The following is a 22,200-nucleotide window of genomic DNA, read 5'->3' as shown; positions in this document are numbered from 1 at the left end:
AAGTCACAAAGGCAGTTAGGCAAGCAAGGGTAGATTACGAGAAATCCTTGGCAAAAAATGCAAAGAAAAACAGCGGAAACTTCTTTATGTAAACTCTAGAAGGAAGGGAATGAATCAGATTGGTCCACTTGATATCGATGGTTCTACTGTTGATGATCCTGCTCAGGCAGCTGACAAACTGAATGAGTATTTTGCATCTACATTCATACGTGAGGAATTCTCTAGGAAAGTTGAGGCCAGAAACTTATCAAACTCTAAGAAGGAGCTAAATGATTTTGTAATAACAGAGCAAAGTGGAGGAGAAATTAGTAATAGTAGTAGTGGCATGTGATGCAAGAAAGCAAGTGTATAAGCTTATGCAGCATCAGCCAAAAAAAAAAAAAAAAATCACACCATTCCCTCCAAATGCCTGTCTAGCTCCTCCTTAAATTTATTCAACCTATCAACTTCCACGACAGATGGAAGTTTGTTCCAACAATTAACCACCCGCTGGCTAAAGGCAAATTTCCGCACATCTATTCTACATCTGTCCTTTCTTAATTTGAATTTATGCTCCCTTAGGTTCGTAATCTGAACAAGTGGAAGGATCCCATCAGAATTCAGCGTGCTCAACCCATTCAAGGGTTGAATGGGTTGTTGAAGTTAAACATAAAAAAGGCACCTAGTGTGGATGGAATTTATCCAGTTATATTAAAGGAGACAGCAAAGGAAGTAAGCAAACCTTAGCCATAATTATGAGAGCATCCTTGGACTCAGGACAAATTCCCATGGACTGGAGATGTGCAAATGCATCCCCAATTCACAAAAGGTGACATGAGTAACCCAAAAATACAAACTTCTGTTCCAGGAAAAATAATGGAGTCACTGGTTAAAGAACCACTGCAGAATCATCTAGACAAGACTTCAGTTATAGTTCGGACACTGCATAGGTATGTTAAGGGGAAGTCTTGTTTTTTTCCCTCCAGGTTATTAAAATATGCTTGATTACAGTTGACAGATTTTAAATTGCTTGTGTGAAATTGATTCTCTCTCTCTCTCTCTCTCTCTCTCTCTCTCTCTCTCTCTCTCTCTCTCTCTCTCTCTCTCAAAATTAAATTGCTATTTACAGAAATAATTATTCAGTTAAACAAGGAAATTACATGCAACTATATCTTAAAATAAATTTAAAAAAAAAAACACTGCTTTTTCAGTATGTCACATGAACTGTCCAATTCAAACGTTGAAATATGTAGGAAAATGTTTATATCTTTTTTCATCTTTTGACTTGCCTTGGAAAAATATTAATCATGATAACAGTAATAAGTTTCTGAAGTGCAGCTATCATGGTTGATCTCTTCCAGAAATAGTGACCTACTTCATATGCAAAAATAGATGTAGTTCCATCCAGTCAAGGTAAACAAATGTAATCAAGCATTTTCCAGCTCTCCACACGCACCAAGCACTCTTCATTCTTAGATGCACTGAAGTAATGCCAAAGTAGTCACCAGTTCATACAGACACCAATTGAGTAAATTACCAATATTTGTACCTCTTTTGTATATATTCCAGTGATTTAAACAAAATGGATTACTTGTGCACCAATAACATGAATTACAATTAGGTTAATTCTCTGTAATTCCATGTACAGTTTTTGGAGAAGTGAATAGAAATGTAAAATTTAAAGCTGCCATGTACTGAATAGGATTATTACTATATTTGCAGTATTCTAGCAAAATTTCATTATAGATCCATTCAGTTTTATTTTTAATAATGTTTGCCTTTATTTGGATTTGGCAGTATTTTCGAATTTTACAAGTGCAGGACTCAACTTAAACTTTGAATTTCATTGTAGATGTATTTTGAATAATCCATTATAAAATTCATATGAAACCCTATATTGTATGTCAGGAAATGATAGCCACTTTGAAATACATCACATTTTGAATACTCAAATATTGAATTCATAAGGATATTAATTATATTAATAATTCTGTATTAATAATTCTGGACATAGCTTGTACTCAGACATGCCTGGGAATCAGCAGTAAACTTTACTTTGAAATTTGTGATTTCCTGTTAACATCATTCTGAATTCTTTTTAAAATCCATATTTGACTATTTATCTCTTTCTCTTCCTCCCCTGCCTTCCCTCTCCAAATCCACTCTCAGATGAATTATCATTTGTAGTTATAAAGAGTTTATTATTCTACTCACATTAAATATATAATGCATACAAACCAGTTAAATTACAAGCCAAACTTTTTTTTCTTCATTAATGTTAACTTTGAAGTACTCCTTGTTACTCCAATTAAAAATCTGCCTATCTAAAAATTTGTAATTTCCTTTTTCACTCTACCACTGCCATCATGCAATGGCACTTTTTAAAAGTTTCGTGTTCATTCCATGCTTCTCATGCTTTTGTTTCTATACATTGTGATTGGTGAGAAAGTCAGTTGACAAAGGGATTAAACCATACATCAAAGCATAATATTAACACAAGGATAGCAATTAATTAATTAGATGAGTAATAACTTTAACTTATTCTATTTCTGAATCAGTAACAAAAAATTAATTATGTATAGAATAAAACTTTTACAACAAAAATTATTGAAATAAATATGCATTTTATTTCCTTAGGTCATTTGACCTAAGGAAAGAAAAGACTTCCAACTGATCACCACCATTGGCTGCTTGATGTTAAAAGTTTTTCAAAAAGTGGTTCAAAAGTAGTTCAACTATAAACCACTGTTTCAGCAACAGGCCTCAACACCTATATACAGTGAGATTAGAAAAAAATCCACCTAAATGCCCATCAGAAATTGCTGTCTGCTTCTTTGACATCCATTCTGCATATAATGGATAGATAAACTGTCATTCTAGCAACATTTCTCTAATGTGAAAACTAAAACATGGAATGTGGACAATTAGGCAGAAGCTCACTAGCATCAGACACCAAAACCGTGGTCCAGTGCATCAAGAGATGTCTATTTTCCAATCTCCCCCATCTATGCAGCAAAGTGGTCCTCAGCTCCTACTTCCCAAATTAATAATAATTTTTTGGAAATAGAGTGGCTTCCAAATGGATTGACAGGGTTGCAAAACAACTTTCAGCATTGTGAGCTCATATTAGCTCACTTGAAATCATGTAAGCTTCAGATCATAGAAAATTTCATATTCTCTTTAATACTAACTAAACGGATGGATGGCTGCTCTTCAACTCCAGAATGAGACAGACTATATTCTAAGCATGAAGACTAAGGCTGTAGACTCTTGAGCGGCACTCATTAAACTTAAGTGCCTTACACATACATTCCCCTAAAAACAATGTACAGGCGGGCCTCGATTAACGCGATTAATTCGTCCCGCAGGCGCATCGTGCAAAACGGAACCGCGTTAATCGAATATCATAACCAATAGGAAAAATTATAATTGGTCCTTGACCTTCTGGAATGTCCATAAAGAATTTTAAAAATACCTTTTAAATAACTTTTTAACTGTATATAATGTAAAAGATAATGAAAATAATTATGGAATTAAATGTTTATTGCATAATATTGCATAAAACAGCGGTTCTTAAACTGTGCGCCGCGGAATATTTTAAATTTTCAAGGGAAACACAGCGATACTCGACGTCTGTCGGACACCGCGCAAACTACTAGCTCGAGGTAGTTCACAGTTTAAGCATTTCTTATTAAGTTGTTTGAACCTAACTACTAAACGAAACTGTTAGGTATTTCTTTTGGTCTGGGTGCGCCTTGAAAAAATTACTGAGACATTAAAGGCGCCGTGAACCGAGAAACTTTGGGAACCTCTTAACATAAAATACACAATGAAGAAATTACTGTTGCGGAAATATTTGAACAGTGTTGACTTTCTCTTTTCATCAATCAATTTCCAATAGCTGACAACAATCTTCTCTGGGCCCCCCCCCCGGCGAAATAAATATCGCAGAGAACATCAAACCTTTTGTTTGAGGTTCTCTGCGATACGAAAGATTTCATCTAATTCTTTTACCATTATCTCCTTCACAGTAACATTTTCATCTGGCTCATTTAAAAATTTGAATTTTTAAATGCAAGTCTGCATTGACTTTATTAGCAGGAGACAAACATGTCTTCTTCCGATGGTTGATGGAACACACCGAGGCGGGCAGCAGGCAAACATTTGTTTATTGACCGTACGACTCGCGGTAAGCTTAACGTGCAATTCAAATCTTTTTCAACTATCGCATAAAAAAAAAAAAAAAATCGCGTTAACTGGAAATTTCCATCGTGTAAAGTGAAAAGTGGTATCGTTTTTCAAATAGCGTTAACTGAATATCGCGTTAATCGAACTCGCGTTATGCGAGGCCTAGCTGTATTGCATCAAAAAAATGGACATTGATCTGGAGAGGTTCTGTAATGACGTTGTGTGTAGGAGAAATAAGCTTGAAAATATGTATAAAATTAATTTTATTAATCTAACATAGTTGTAGCCTCCCCATTCTCCTAAAAATGTAACCAGAAATTGAGAAATAACCGTTGCCTCAGGCTTCCCTGCGTCGATAAAGATTCAGTAAACTACATCACCTCTTTTAACTTCCTCTGCTTATGATCCCTGTACACCTACATTTTGTAGCATAGAGCACAGCAAAACCTTTAACTATGTCACCAAAATGCTGCTTAGGATTTCACTCAAATCTCCCATGGCCAAATTTTACCTTTGAAATCTTTCTCCCAGTAAAGTGGATAACATAATTCTGTTATATACAATTATATACACAATTGTACAATATATAATTTTGTGCATGTATGTCGAAGATCATTACTCCGTTTAAAAAATCTGTCTGTATAAAATTGTTTTCCTTTGTCACTTTACCACTACCGTCATGCATAGCACTTTTTAAAATTTCATCTTCATTCCGTGCCTCTCATACTTTTGTTACTATACAATGTGATTAGTGAGAAAGTCATTAAAAAACTAGTCCAGGGTAGAGTATTTTTTGTATATATAATTATTAAACTAAGTCAGATCCTAATGTAATAAATGCAACTGATAGAAGTGCCCTACTAGTCATTTGCTATATTAGGGATAAAACTAGCTGGGTTCAGTGAACAGATTTTTTAGCATTAGCATTAACATTAGTAGAGGCATTTGATGCAAGAAAGCAAGCTTATGCAGCATCAGCCAAAAAAAAAAAAAAACCCCCACTTCCACTTCACCCCTCTGTTCGTTCAAAATACCTGTCCAGCTGAGCCTTAAACTTATTTAGGCTATCAACCTCCACGACAAGGGATGGAAGTCTGTTCCACCAACCAACCACCCGCTGGCTAAAGGCAAATTTCCGCACGTCTATCCTACATCTGTCTTTCCTCAATTTGAATTTATGCCCTCTCAGGTGATTTTTCTGAGCTAGAGGAAGAATCCCATCAGCATTGAGCATGCTTAAACCATTCAAGGCTTTATACACCTCTATCAGATCACCTCGCTGGTGCTTAGTCTCCAGACACTGTAATTTGCAAAACTTAAGCCTTTCTTCGTAAGAGCACCCCTTTGTTCCATTCACTAATCTTGTTGCCCTTCTCTGTACTCGTTCCAGCAGCTCTACATCCTTCAAATGAGGCCTCCAGACCTGTATACAGTACTCCAGGTGTGGCCTGACCATTGCCTTATACAAGGGAATAATCACCTCCTTATCCCTGCTGGAAAAATTCCTGTATATCATTGACAATACTCCATGAGCTACTCTTGCAACCCGTCTGCACTGCTCAGAGAACTTCATATCTGCCTGCACAACCACCCCCAAGTCCCTTTCATTCTCTACCACTGTCAGTGTAGTACCACAGAGTTGATACGTTGCTCTGGGGTTGCTGTTTCCCATGTGTAGTACTTTACATTTGTCAATGTTAAACTTCATTTGCCACCTCTCAGCCCATCTGCTCAACCTTTCCAGATCCTGTTGCAGCAGCATAGTGTCAGTAGTGTCCTTGACAACCCAGCCAACCTTTGTATCATCTGCAAACTTGAACATTAAGCTTGATATACCATCATCAATATCATTTATATATACAGAAAACAATAATGGACCCAACACTGAGCCCTGAGGGACTCCACTAATAACATTAGTCCACGATGAGCAGTGTCCATTGATTACCACTCTGTCTTCTCCCCCTCAACCACCCCTTTATCCATAGCAGCAATTTGCCTCCAATGTCACACTGCTCAAATTTGTGTAGCAGTCTTCCATGTGCAACAGTATCAAAAGCCTTTCTAAGATCCAAGTATATAATATCAAAGCTATTCCCTGCATCCAGTTCTTTTGTGATTGCATCATAGTATCCAATCAAATTGGTCAGGCAAGGCTTCCCCTTAACAAAACCATGCTGTGTCCGAGCTATAACTGAAGTCTTGTCTAAATGATCCTGCAGTGCTTCTTTAACCAGTGCCTCCATTAATTTTCCTGGAACAGAAGTTAAGCTCACAGGTCTATAATTACTTGTGTCAGCCTTTGATCCTCCTTTGTGAATTGGGGTCACATTTGCACATTTCCAGTCTATGGGTACCTCCCCTGAGTCCAAGGAAGCTCTCATAATTATGGCTAAGGGTTTGCTTACTTCTTTTGCTGCCTCCTTTAATATAACTGGATAGATCCCATCCACTGCGGGTGCCTTTCTTGTGTTTATCTTCAACAGTTTCTCCTCCACTTTACTCCCAGTTATTTCAAGATTCTGTAGCTTACTGCTAGAGTTGAACACACCTCTGGCATTCCCCTCGCTGAATAACTCCTCATGTGTGAATGTCGATGCAAAATATTCATTTAGTTTGTTAGCTACCTGAGCAGGATCATCAACACTTGACCCATCAATATCAAGTGGACCAATCTGATTCATCCCCTTCCTTCTAGAGTTTACATAAGTAAAGAACTCTTTGCTGTTTTTCTTTGCATCCCTTGCCAAGGATTTCTCGTAATCTGCCTTCACCTGCCTAACCTCCTTTGTAACTTGGTTGCATATCAACTTGTATCTATCTTAGGCCTCTGTGTCACGTGTTAATTTTTATGTATCCCATGCATTTTTCGTCTCTGCCATATGTCTCATTAGTTCATCTGACATCCACTTAGGCCTAAACCTTGAACAATATTTCTTAGTTGGTATGTAAAGCCTAGTAGCTTCCAAGATAAGTTCTTTGAATGCTTCCCATTTTGAATTTGCTGTTGGTAACATCATCAGTTGGTCCCACTGTATAGAATTTAAATACTGTCTCAGTCCATCGTAGTCACCTTTACGGAAGCAATAACTTTTCCCTTTACCCCTAATGGTAGTTACCTCTTTGAGTAAATCCCACTTCAGCACAGTGTGATCACTGCCACCTAGTGGTTCATTTATCTGCAGATTCTTAATGCATGAAGAATCACTGCTGATAATCAAATCAAGAGTATTACTCCCTCTAGTTGCCTCCCGAACATGCTGATGTAGAAAACAATCATCCAATAATTCCACAAAAGCCCTGCTAGTGTGTGAGTGACCAGCCCCCAAATTCCAGTCAATATCTGGGAAATTAAAATCTCCCATTATAAGACTCTCTGATTTACTGGCCCACTCTATTTCCCTGTACAGTTTCTTATTATACTCATCAGAGTCATTAGGCCTATAGCACACTCCTATTCTCAATTTTAATCTCCCAATGCTTATGTCACACCAAACTGACTCAACACTGCACTGTCCAGCGATGTCGACTGGCTTCACTTCCTTGGTTTTTATGTGTTTCTTAACTAATAGCATAACCCCTCCCTCCTTCCTGGCCCCGGGTGCCAAGCGATTGTGACTAAGCGATTTATCAGTACTTCCAGTGCGATTTCCAGAAAGCGATTTATCAGTACTTCCAGTGCGATTTCCAGAAAGCGATTTACAGTTCCTTTTTGTTCTTATCGTTAAAAAATCTATTCATTTTATAACAGCTCTCGTAACAAAAGTCCCTGTACAGAGCAAGGAAGGAAAGCCACCTTTCTTTTTTCTCATAGTATATTATTAATCCCTACTAATCTTCGCTTGGTCACACCAGGCACTGCTCCTGCCTCCCCGTGGCGGGGCCGGAAACCTTGGCAGAAAAGTCTCTCTGCCAAGGGCTAAAAGGAGCAAACATGGACTATACCAACACTGACTCTTGCGGGCTCAATGCCCCATCACATTCTAGAGAGCAGGAAGATTATACCCCTTCCTTTGCTAAGAGACAAAAGAAGGATACAGACCAGAATATCTGGCCTCATTTCCTCATAATACATTCTTTGACTGACCAGCCAGTCAGCAAGCTTTCTCCTTTTCTGATCCAGAAAAGTTTAGAGAATGTCGCTGGCTCACCAAAAATGGTTCGCAGACTAAAATCAGGTGACCTGCTTGTTGAAACAACACAATCCAAGCATTCTGACAAGCTACTTAAATTGAAAACACTTGGAGGAACTCCCATAGAAGTGTCACCTCATGCCACCCTAAACTACTCAAAAAGAGTTGTAACAGAATGGGATCTTCTACACGTATCCGAGGAAGAAATTAAACAAGAACTCTCAGACCAAAATGTCATTCAAGGTAGGGTGTTAGGGTAGCTAAGAAAAAGAACAGGTGCATGTATACTTGTGTGTACACCAATGCTAGGAGTTTAGTAAATAAATTTGATGAATTTGAGGTATTGCTCAAAACATCAAAGGCAGATATTGTGGGGATTTCAGAGACGTGGTGTCACACAGATATAAGAAATGCAGAACTGGAATTTGGGGAGTACAATGTCTACAGAAAGGATAGACAGGATAGGAAGGGAGGAGGGGTTATGCTGTTAGTTAAAAAATACATAAAATCCAAGGAAGTGAAGCCAGTCGACATCGCTGGACAGTGCAGTGTCGAGTCAGTTTGGTGTGACATAAGCATTGGGAGATCAAAATTGAGAGTAGGAGTGTGCTATAGGCCTAATGACTCTGATGAGTATAATAAGAAACTGTTCGGAGAAATAGAGTGGGCCAGTAAATCAGAGAGTCTTATAATGGGGGATTTTAATTTCCCAGATATTGACTGGAATTTGGGGGCTGGTCACTCACACAGTAGCAAGGCTTTTGTGGATTTATTGGATGATTGTTTTCTACATCAGCATGTTCGGGAGGCAACTAGAGGGAGTAATACTCTTGATTTGATTATCAGTAGTGATTCTTCATGCATTAAGAATCTGCAGATAAATGAACCACTTGGTGGCAGTGATCACAGTGTGCTGAAGTGGGAGTTACTCAAAGAGGTAACTACCATTAGGGGTAAAGGGAAGGGGTATTGCTTTCGTAAAGGCGACTACAATGGACTGAGACAGTATTTAAATTCTATACAGTGGGATCAACTGATGATATTGCCAACAGCAAATTCAAAATGGGAAGCATTCAAAGAACTTATCGTGGAAGCTACTAGGCTTTACATACCAACTAAGAAATATTGTTCAAGGTTTAGGCCTAAATGGTTGTCAGATGAACTAATGAGGCATATGGCAGAGAAGAAAAATGCATGGGATACATACAAATTAACACGTGACACGGACGCCTATGATAGATACAAGTTGATCTGTAACCAAGTTACAAAGGAGGTTAGGCAGGCGAAGGCAGATTACGAGAGATCCTTGGCAAGGGATGCGAAGAAAAACAGCAAAGAGTTCTTTACTTATGTAAACTCTAGAAGGAAGGGGATGAATCAGATTGGTCCACTTGAGATCGATGGGTCAACTGTTGATGACCCTGCTCGGGTAGCTAACAAACTAAATGAATATTTTGCATCGACATTCACACATGAGGAGTTATTCAGCGAGGGGAATGCCAGAGGTGTATTCAACTCTAGCAGTAAGCTAGAGAATCTTGTAATAACTGAGAGCAAAGTGGAGGAGAAATTGTTGAAGATAAACACAAGAAAGGCACCTGGGGTGGATGGGATCTATCCAGTTATATTAAAGGAGGCAGCAAAGGAGGTAAGCAAACCCTTAGCCATAATTATGAGAGCTTCCTTGGACTCAGGGGAGGTACCCATTGACTGGAGATGTGCAAATGTGACCCCAATTCACAAAGGGGGATCAAAGGCTGACACAAGTAATTATAGACCTGTGAGTTTAACTTCTGTTCCCGGAAAATTAATGGAGGCACTGGTGAAAGAAGCACTGCAGGATCATCTAGACAAGACTTCAGTTATAGCTAGGACACAGCATGGTTTTGTTAAGGGGAAGTCTTGCCTGACCAATTTGATTGGATACTATGATGCAGTCACAAAAGAACTGGATGCAGGGAATAACTTTGATATTATATACTTGGATCTTAGAAAGGCTTTTGATACTGTTGCACATGGAAGACTGCTGCACAAATTGGAGCAGTGTGGCATTGGAGGCAAGTTGCTGCTATGGATAAAGGGGTGGTTGAGGGGGAGAAGACAGAGAGTGGTAATCAATGGACACTGCTCATCGTGGACTAATGTTATTAGTGGAGTCCCTCAGGGTTCAGTATTGGGGCCTTTATTGTTTTCTGTATTTATAAATGATATTGATGATGGTATATCAGGCTTAATGTCCAAGTTTGCAGACGATACGAAGGTTGGCAGGGTTGTCAAGGACACTACTGACACTATGCTGCTGCAACAGGATCTGGAAAGGTTGAGCAGATGGGCTGAGAGGTGGCAAATGAAGTTTAACATTGACAAATGTAAAGTACTACACATGGGAAACAGCAACCCCAGAGCAACGTATCAACTCTGTGGTACTACACTGACAGTGGTAGAGAATGAAAGGGACCTGGGGGTGGTGGTGCAGGCAGATATGAAGTTCTCTGAGCAGTGCAGACGAGCTGCAAGAGTAGCTCATGGTGTATTGTCAATGATATATAGGAATTTTTCTAGCAGGGATAAGGAGGTGATTATTCCCTTGTATAAGGCAATGGTCAGGCCACACCTAGAGTACTGTATACAGGCCTGGAGGCCTCATTTCAGGAAGGATGTAGAGCTGCTGGAACGAGTACAGAGAAGGGCAACTAGATTGGTGAATGGGACAAAGGGGTTCTCTTACGAAGAAAGGCTTAAGTTTTGCAAATTACAGTGTCTGGAAACTAGGCACCAGCGGGGTGATCTGATAGAGGTGTACAAAGCCTTGAATGGTTTGAGCATGATCAATGCTGATGGGATTCTTCCTCTAGCTCAGAAAAATCACCTGAGAGGGCATAAATTCAAATTGAGGAAAGACAGATGTAGGATAGATGTGCGGAAATTTGCCTTTAGCCAGCGGGTGGTTGGTGGGTGGAACAGACTTCCATCCCTTGTCGTGGAAGTTGATAGCCTAAATAAGTTTAAGGCTCAGCTGGACAGGTATTTCGAACGAACAGAGGGGTGAAGTGGAAGTGGTTATTTTTATTTATTTATGTTACTTTTTTTTTTTTTTTTTTTTTTTTGGCTGATGCTGCATAAGCTTGCTTTCTTGCATCAAATGCCTCTACTAATGCTAATGCTAATGCTAATGCTAATGCTAAATCCACCAACTACTGTAAAGGCCGGATACTTGAACTGTCATGTCCGACCGTATATACCGAACCCAATCAGATGTTATAAATGTCAAAAATTTGGGCATTCACAGACAGTATGTCGGGGGACTGCTATTTGTGCTTCATGTGGATCTAAAGACCATATCCATACCGAATGTTCTGCACAAACCTTGCAGTGTCCAAACTGCAGAGGCAACCATTCCGCTTACTCCAAAGACTGTGAAACATGGAAAAAAGAAAAAATGATTCAGAAGTATAAAACCGAGCACAAAGTTTCCTACCCTGAGGCAAAAAAACAAATATCACCAATTACAATAACACGCTCATATGCAGCAACTGTCCAACACCATAAACAAATAACTGCTGTTACCACCACTACCACTTCAGTTCAAACCAACGTTACAGTCCCACCAAACATCTCTATTTCTGATTGGGCTCGCTCAATCCTAGCTCCATCAGCAAAATCATCTTCAACCTCAACTTCTAATCAAGCCATAAATACACCTGTTACAATTCCGCCAACAATGCCGTCTATGTCACGGCCAATCATGAATACTAAAAATATAGATAAAGATGACAAACCCCCTGCCCATGATCATATGGATACATGTGAAAAAGAAGTCCCAGAAGAACCAATCTTAGAGATACATGCTGAGGAAGAGATGGAAGTTTGCCCAATCTTCCCCAGAAAAGAGAAAAAGCCTGAGAGATCCAAGCAGGCCCCCACTCGTAAAAAGTCAGAGACAAATACAAATACAAAGCCAATATAATGCGCACAATAATACAGTGGAATTGTCGAGGTTTCCGCAGCAACCTGAATGACATTCGCAACCTAGTTGATAAATATCACCCGGTAGCCGTCTGCCTTCAAGAAACTAACCTAACACCACAAATAAATGCAGCAGTAAACCACTACGGTACCTATAGACAAGACCGAAGATTTTCCGGAGGACCTCATGGTGGAGTTGCAATCTTAATTGATTCCAAAATTCCGTGTAAACGCCTCCAACTACAAACTCTCTTGGAAGCAGTTGCAGTTCGAGTCTCAATACATTTTACTTTCTCACTGGTCTCACTCTACCTTCCCCCAAATCAAGAATTTTCATTTTCAGATTTGGAAGCGTTAGTAACCCAGCTTCCACCTCCGGTCTGTATCATGGGAGATTTAAATAGTCACCATCCCATGTGGGGATCCCATCATCAAGACAAACGTGGTAAATTGATTGAGAAATTACTGGAAGAGCAAAATCTCTCTCTCCTTAATACTGGTACTGAGACATACATCCATTTGTCCACTGGAACAGCCTCTGCAATTGACATATCCATATGTTCACCTGTCCTATACCCATTAATTGAATGGTCAATATTGAAGAATCCACTGAATAGCGACCATTTTCCTGTGGTCTGCAAAATACTAACAAATGATGTTGCACATCACGATGGCCAAAAAAGATGGAGATTCCATAAAGCTGACTGGACTAAATATAAAACAATTGCAGCAATAGATGAACAAATAATCACCACTCAGCCCATAGACAATGCTACAGCTCATGTCACAAACCAAATTTTAATAGCAGTTGAAGCTACAGTTCCTCGGTCATCTGGAAAATGCCATAAACATAACACAGTATGGTGGACTGAAGAATGCAGTATGGCCAAAAGAGAGAAGAACAAAGCTTGGAATCTCTTCCGAAAATATCCCATTTTCACCAATCTCATAAATTTTAAAAAAGCCAGAGCCAAAGCTAGATATCTCCAGCGTAAAAGTAGAAAGGAATCATGGATACGTTTCGCCTCCACAACTAACAAAAATACAGATACCCGTGTCATATGGAACAAAATCAGAAAACTAAATGGGAAATTTCTTTCAGTTCCAACTCCACTAATAATCTGGAATGGACAGGAGATAACCAACCCCAAGGAAATCGCAAACTTACTGGCAACTACTTTTGCAAATATATCAGCAGTATCGGCCTATACTCCATCTTTTCAGAATACTAAAACTGTAGCTGAAAAATACAGACTAAATTTTAAAACCAACCAACAACTCCCATATAACCAACCTTTCAACATAGAAGAATTACAAAAAGCTCTGGCTAAGTCTGGGAAAAGTGCAGCAGGACTTGATGGAGTTCACTATGAAATGATGCAACAACTTAATCAAAAATCTCTAAAGGCATTGCTTATGCTATACAATAGAATTTATGTGGAAAACTACTATCCAAATTCCTGGCTTCACTCCCTTATAATTGCCTTACCAAAACCTGGCAAAGATCACACGATCCCTACAAATTATCGACCAATAGCGCTAACAAGTTGCCTTGGGAAAATCCTCGAGAAAATGGTGAACAACAGATTAACCTGGTTTCTGGAAACATATAACGTACTTAACATAACTCAATATGGATTTCGTAAAAACAGATCATCTCTGGACCCCATGTTAAAAGCAGAAGCAAATATTCGCAATGCTTTTCTAAGGAATGAGCATCTAATAATGATCAGTCTTGATATAGAAAAGGCCTTTGATACTACCTGGCGATACGGCATTCTTAAAGATCTCCACAATATCGGGTTGCGAGGAAACTTACCACTCTTGGTAAAAAATTTTCTGAAAGTTAGAACCTTCCAGGTAAAATACCAAAACAATCTGTCAGAAATATACACACAGGAAGAAGGAGTACCGCAAGGCTCAGTGCTGAGTGCAACCTTATTTGTCATCAAAATAAACTCTATTATAAAAGACCTGCCAAAAACAGTTGAAACATTCCTTTATGCAGATGATGTTACTGTCTCGTGCCATTCACAAAACATGAACATGATAGAAAGACAATTACAAAGCGCGGTGAACAAAATAGAACTGTGGACTAAAAACAATGGCTACAGATTATCAGAACAAAAAACAATAGCTGTACACTTCTGTAGAAAACGAAAAATGCATCTAGATCCAGAAATAAAACTAGAAAATCAGCTGATACCTCTAGCAAATAGTATACGTTTCCTTGGCCTGATTCTTGACAAAAAACTTAACTTTTTGGAACACATCAAATACCTCCGAACAACCTGTCAAAAAAAACTAAATATTCTCCGAGTTCTTTCTGCAATGAAGTGGGGAGCCGATCGGTTCACACTGCTTCACCTATACCATGCTATAATCAGATCAAGACTAGACTATGGAGCCCCTGTGTATAGTTCGTGTAGACCAAGTGTCATCAAATGGCTCGATTCCATACATCATAGTGCCCTACGAATCTCTTTAGGTGCATACAGAACATCACCAGTACAAAGCTTATATGCAGAGACTCATGAGCCCTCATTATATCTCCGGAGGCAAATGCTGCTATTAAACTATGCAATTAAAATCCGAAGTCTTCCTCACCATCCTACTTGGCAGTATCTTTTCAATCCACAGTGGGAAATCCTCTACAGCAATAAACCCACAGTAAACAAACCAGCCGGAATACGACTGAAAGAAACAATCTCAAAATGGGGCCTAAGCTTTGAAAATGTACATGAGGAAAATAGCACAAGTATTCCACCATGGCACACTTTCAAGCCAAACTGTGACACTTATTTTCAACAATGGGGAAAAAGCACACTGGCAAATGTCAACATAAAACAGATGCATGCAGCCCACGCATCACAGTTCTCGGAATACCTTCATATATACACAGACGGCTCTAAAACAGACACCAAAGTTGGTGCTGCAGTGGTATCTCCAGACACTGTTCTCTCACAACAACTTCCAAACCAATGCAGTAGCTATTCCGCTGAACTATTCGCCCTAGAAATGGCCTTGAAATACATAGATTCTTCCCCCTCTTCTAAAACATCTCATCTACACAGATTCATTGAGTGCAATACAAGCTCTCCAACAAAGACAGACTCCATCACATCCCATTCTCTATCAGATACAAGCTCACCTTGTGAAACTTAAAAGCAAAATGAGGCAAGTAAAATTCTGTTGGATCCCAGGACATACAGGCATTGAAGGTAATGAAAGAGCTGATCAAGCAGCAAAGAATCCTACAAACACAAACCAAAGGTTTTGCAAAGTTCCATATACCGATTACAGACCAATCATAAAACAGTCTCTCCACAATCAGTGGTCACAAATGTGGCAAAATGAATTAAACAATAAACTGTTTCAAATAAAACATGAGCTACAGCCATGGAAATCGAGTCTTCGCAAGAATCGGCATGAAGAAGTCATTATATCCAGATTACGCATTGGACATACACATCTTACGCACAATTATTTACTCACCAAAGCAAATCCTCCAGAATGCCTTCACTGTTCCTGTCAACTCACTGTAAAACATTTCCTTATAGAATGTCCACAATACCACATGGCGCGACAATCAGCCTTCCATCTCCCTATAAATTTCCAAGATTCTCTGACCTTATCACAAATCCTAGGCGATAACTCCAACATTGAAAATATATTTACATATTTAAAATTAATAGGATATTTTGATCAGATATAAATCATATTTAAGAAATAGAAACGTCCTTGTCACTAAACATTAATAGATGGGCGCAATATGGCCAAAGTTGCTTTTGCGCCAAAAAAACCCAACAACAACCAACCAACCAACCCTCCTTCCTATCCTTTCTGTAGACGTACTCCCCAAATTACAGTTCTGTATCCCTTATATCTGTGTGACACCACGTCTCTGATATCCCAACAATATCTGCCTTTGATGTTTTGAGCAATACCTCAAATTCATCAAATTTATTTACTAAACTCCTAGCATTGGTGTACACGCAAGTATACCTGCACCTGTTTCTATTCTTAGCTACCCTAACACAACCCATGTGTTTACTTGTACCGCAATGGCTCCCAGCAGTCTCTGAAATACCATGCATCTTGTTTTTCAGGCTTCTGCTCATTCTAATAGAAGCAGTGCAAGAATCTCTTTCACCTCTGCCAGTGGCTACTGTCAATCTATTTAATATCAATTATTAAATATAATAATTAATATTAATATTAAGATTTAATATTAATAATAAAATAACAGAAGAATTGTGTGCCTAGTTTTTAAAAACTGAACATATTGGCAAATTGTTTTGTGTGAGCTTGCATTATTATTATGGCATAGAATTAGCCAAGTTCTTTTGATCTGTAGCATAGTTACAAAGGATATTTTTTATAGGTTAGGAAGAGGTCCATTATCTTCTACAACAGGCACCACTCCACCTCCTCCTTCAACTACTTCATCTTCTTCCAGCAGAATAGCTAACACTAATATCAGCAACACCCTGTCTACAACAACTGATATGACCACTGCAAATTCTGCTAGTTCTACTTCAACCACTACTGTAACCGCCACTACTACCACTCCATCTAGCAGCATAACTGGTACAATACCAAGTATACAGTCAGAACATGCCCAAGATTCTTTTAGTCAATTTATGGCTAGTATGATTGCAGCAATGGCACAGGGGGGAAATAATGTAAGTATATCTGTTTTATTTTTTGTGATTTAGCATTCTTTGGATAAAAATTTTTGTCTCTCTGAGTGTCTTAGAGAATATCATTTAAAGCTTGTGATGGTTAGGAACCCATAGTGTTAAAATTGATCAATTTAGGGTGAAAGGAATTATTAAATATAATAATTAATATTAATATTAAGATTTAATATTAATAATAAAATAACAGAAGAATTGTGTGCCTAAATTAGGATAAAATAAATTAGGATAAAATAAATTCCCAAAGGAATGTGCATATAACTGATTCATCAGGGTTAAATCTCAGAGATACATTACATTAGAAACTGTAAGCTAAAATTTTCAATATTAATATAAAATAGAGAGAAGAGAAACAGGTGAACTTATATTATGAAAGGTCATATCAGTTTGGTTACCTTGTAATTTTTTAAAATTTACATAAAGAAATCTGATGTTATCTAAACACCATATTCTGAAAATTTTGCAAACACAAGCATTAAGTAATTGGAAATGGTTATGTTGGACAGAATTAAGCATACATTGCAAATGTTTTCACCATTCACCCTGTACAGATGAAGTTTACTTCATGAAACCTCTGGCCATCAAAATAACTCAAATTAGGAAATATTACCTTACCTACAGCTGAATAGTATTTGTAACCAATTTAATTTTCAATTTGAATTTATTTTTTTCACAAACTATATGTGGAGCAGGTGGCTGAGCAGTGTAGTGAAAGGTGTGTGATAATTCTTGTTAAAAAAAAAAAAAAAAAAAAACTGTTATATAGTATCCATGCATTACACATCCATTTTGGTTTATCTAAAATTTGGTGTTCTCTTAAAACTAAAAAATATCTGAATTATTAAGGAAACACTAAACATACCACTTTTTTCCTACCTGTTGTAGGAAATCTATAAATTAAAAACTGATTTGGGAAGAGGAATTAAACCCTCTTTCAAGTAGTTAGTATCCATTGGAACTTGGTATTCCGTTACTAAGATTAAGGACATTGGAAAAGAGCATATAGAACCTGAGTTTTAATCAACTATGAATGTTGTTACCTTTGGTGGGATTGTGGGGGAATCTCCTGTTTTGCAAAATGGTCAGGAAGAACTGATTTGGCTGGTGCTTATAGAAATTTCAGAGTATTATTGAATTCTGTTGAATTTATCATTAAGATTATTTATTCTCTACACTTTAAAGTATTAGTCTTTAACCTATGGGAAAATTTGTTAATATTCAGTGCTCAGGATATTTCTCATGCTTTCAAATAAATCAGTATATTTATGTTTATTAAGGAAATCAAGGATTTAATTACTTGTGTGAGGAGTTTGACTTCTATTTGTTGAGTGATGGTCCTAGATCTCCTATCTTGTGAATCATTTATTTGTAGGCATTTTGGGAATGAGTTTGAATAACTCATTCCCAATTATCTACATTTGATAAGAAATCCAAAGTGAGCATTAACCTTCATTTACTTGATACCTGTGGTTTCCACTGCTTCAAAAGATGTACAGTCTTGCCTCTGTAGATACGGTAATTAAAAAAATTCTGACACCATGCAGGTAACAAACTTTAAATTATTAAGGAAACACCAAACATTTCATATAATGATTTGTTAATAATTCAAGTATTATATGACATTACACAGGTTAAATACTTGACCCATGTGATGTCATATAAATCATGTTATCGTCGAAACCATGACATATGCTTCATTATTTTTATTTGTTATACATTTTATACATTTCAAATACGTAAAAACAAAATTTTAAGCTAAAAGCCTTTCCTTAAAAAAATTATGTGAAAACTGTCATAAGTACGAATGTCTCAAACTATATTATTCTTTTAATTTGAAATAATTTGGCTTATTGCGATACTTATTTATGTTTTTCATCAATCTTCCTTTCTGTCTATTTATTGATCTGCCCTATACAATTGATCTGTAGCTACTGTTATCATAGCCTTCCCTCTACCACAAAGTACCAGTCCAATTTCCTCTAAAATTTTGACAGGAAAATGGATTGATACCTTCTGGAACAACCTCACCCACCCAGGAGACATTTTAATGGCCAACAACATGCTGACAAACATCATATTCTCACTCATTTTGTTTCTTCCCCTCAGTGCTTTATACATATAATCCTCACAGTTAGCACAATAGTTATGATCATCATCCTTCCCCAGCATGTAGAAAAAAACCTGAGCTCAAATCCCTTGTGGATAAAAGAACTTATATTGACTTTTTTTTTTTTTTTTTTTAAATGTGGCCAGGTTTAGTCTGGCTATGCTGAAGGTTGTATGGTTTTATCCCTTGAAAACTTAGGTTGTATTATCCACACACACACACACACTTGAGGTCTGATTGAGCCTCTTACCCGTAAGTTCTATGACACCATTTTATGTCTGGCATGCTTTAATCAAATGCACAAATTTTAGTGATGCACATTTTACCACTTTTAGTCATATGACTGAGCCATATACACAGTCAGGTTTCTAACAATGACAATGTAGCAGCAGTTTTTAAGTTTTTATATGTGTTATATATTTTATACAAGTTAAATTATTAACTTGTGTACACATATGAGTAATGCAGATGGGCTGCCAGAGCAGGTCATGGAGTTTTGTCAATAATATATAGGAATTTTGCTAGCGGAGACAAGGAGGTGATTATCCCTTTGTATAAGGCAATGGTCAGGCCACACTTTGAGTACTGTGTATACAGGTCTGGAGGCCTCATTTTAGGAAGGATGCAGAGTTGCTGGAACAAGACTGGCAATGAGATTGGTGAGAGGAACAAAGGGGTGTGTGCTTACGAAGAAAGACTTAAGTTCTGCAAGTTTCAGCATCTGGATACTAGGCACCTGCAAGGTGATCTGATTGAAGTGTATAAGCCTTTGAATGGTGAGCAGGCTCAATGCTGACTGGATACTTCCGCTTGCTCAGATTAAGAACCTGAGGGGGCATAGAGTGAAAGTTGATAGCTTAAATAAATTTAAGGCTGAACTAGACAAACATTTGACCGGATGGGTGAAATATGAATGAGGTTTTTTTTTTTTTTGCTGATGCTGTATAAGCTTGCTTTCTTGCATCATATGCCTCAACTAATGCTGCTAATATGTAAAATAGAGCATTTATTTTTCTCAGTGTATTACATTTTTACCCTTTTTTAAACTTGAAAACGTTTTGACAAGGTAACCTTTAAAGGTTACCTGTACTTACTTTGACACTTAATGACTTTATCTTGGCACATAATAGCTTTTATTGCTGATGTGCTAAAAACCAAAACAAAAAAATGACACGCACACACACACACCACCACCATTGCCTCAATCATATTTGGAAACTAGGCATCTCCACCTGAGTTGCCTAGTTTCATAAACTCTTTTATCAACAGTGGAATTTTACTGTCACAGATGGTCTTAAATAACATCATCAGGATCACAGGTCATGGCACTTTTTACTGTAGGAGCATAGGAATTATCCACCACATGTGCATGGAGACAAATTGTTGGAGAGAATGCCATGGAAAACTGTTCATCCCATCCAATAATTGCAGTCTCAAAGAGGGGGTGAATACAGACTCCCCCTATTTTGATGGTATTATGTTCCGAAGAACAAATCCACAAACTCTCAGGCCAGTTCTGGTGCCAATATCTATACAGAAGATCAACAATGATAGCATTACTTGGGGAAATATAGTTCTCCTCCCAGAAGTGCTCAGTCACAGTAGATTTCCCATAATCTCTAGTATGCTTCCCCTTACGATCTTTATATCTACATTCTGGCTCCCCAATATAATATTCTCCACAATACAGGCATTTGACCTCATATATATTTCCACTTGTACCATTGAAAGCTATGTGATCTTTTACTTTTGACATGACTGTGTACAACTGGATAGTAGGGAATGTATGCAGTAGCAGCAGGTGAGAGCACCTCTCTTCACCCATGTTCAACTTCCCAAATATGTTTATCCAAAATCTTTTGACGGTAGCTGCATTTTTGGAAATCTGCTGTGACACATTGTGTCCTGTCAATGGACACTGCTCATCGTGGACTAATGTTATTAGTGGAGTCCCTCAGGGCTCAGCGTTGGGTCCATTATTGTTTTCTGTATTTATGAATGATATTGATGATGGTATATCAAGCTTAATGTCCAAGTTTGCAGATGATACAAAGGTTGGCAGGGTTGTCAAGGACACTACTGACACTATGCTGCTGCAACAGGATCTGGAAAGGTTGAGCAGATGGGCTGAGAGGTGGCAAATGAAGTTTAACATTGACAAATGTAAAGTACTACACATGGGAAACAGCAACCCCAGAGCAACGTATCAACTCTGTGGTACTACACTGACAGTGGTAGAGAATGGAAGGGACTTGGGGGTGGTTGTGCAGGCAGATATGAAGTTCTCTGAGCAGTGCAGACGGGCTGCAAGAGTAGCTCATGGAGTATTGTCAATGATATACAGGAATTTTTCCAGCAGGGATAAGGAGGTGATTATTCCATTGTAACTTTGTAACTCCATTGAAACTTGGGCACTCACCAAAAGAATGGAAGAGAAGCTGAGAACTACACAGCGAAGAATGGAACGAATTATATTGGGAATCAGACTGTTAGATAAGAAGAGAAACACATGGATTAGGCAGCAAACTCAAGTAAAGGACATTCTTATCAAAACTAAAGAACTAAAATGGTCTTGGGCAGGACACATAGCTCGAAGACATGATGACAGATGGACTAAGAAAATAACAGAATGGTACCCAAGAGGAGCTAGAAGAAAACCTGGAAGACAAAGGCGGAGATGGATAGATGAAATTCATGAGTTTTTGAGTAGTAAATGGATGACCAGTGCTCAAAACAGAAGGAACTGGAAAGTTGCTGGAGAGGCCTTCATCCTGCAGTGGATTGAAAATGGCTGATGATGATGATATTCCATTGTATAAGGCAGTGGTCAGGCCACACCTAGAGTACTGTATACAGGTCTGGAGGCCTCATTTCAAGAAGGATGTAGAGCTGCTGGAACGAGTACAGAGAAGGGCAACAAGATTAGTGAAGTGAACAAAGGGGTGCTCTTACGAAGAAAGGCTTAAGTTTTGCAAATTACAGTGTCTGGAGACTAGGCACCAGCGAGGTGATCTGATAGAGGTGTATAAAGCCTTGAATGGTTTAAGCATGCTCAGTGCTGATGGGATTCTTCCTCTAGCTCAGAAAAATCACCTGAGAGGGCATAAATTCAAATTGAGGAAAAACAGAT

General features: G+C 38.2%; 1 protein-coding gene across 1 annotated transcript in view; it reads left to right on the top strand.

Moving 5' to 3' along the window:
- LOC150089312 (ubiquilin-1-like) overlaps window positions 1–22,200 on the top strand; it is a 201,958-nt gene that overhangs the window by 163,794 nt on the left and 15,964 nt on the right. The window contains exon 12 of the mRNA XM_090388991.1: window positions 16,648–16,948. Coding sequence (XP_090245117.1) covers window positions 16,648–16,948 — 301 coding nt within the window. The remainder of the gene's footprint in view (window positions 1–16,647; window positions 16,949–22,200) is intronic.

This window comes from Mastigoproctus giganteus, chromosome 2 (assembly GCF_048544385.1).
Source record: "Mastigoproctus giganteus isolate SK-2022 chromosome 2, ASM4854438v1, whole genome shotgun sequence".
NCBI classification, from domain to species: domain Eukaryota; kingdom Metazoa; phylum Arthropoda; class Arachnida; order Uropygi; family Thelyphonidae; genus Mastigoproctus; species Mastigoproctus giganteus.
This window is presented reverse-complemented; position numbering and strand designations above follow the sequence as displayed.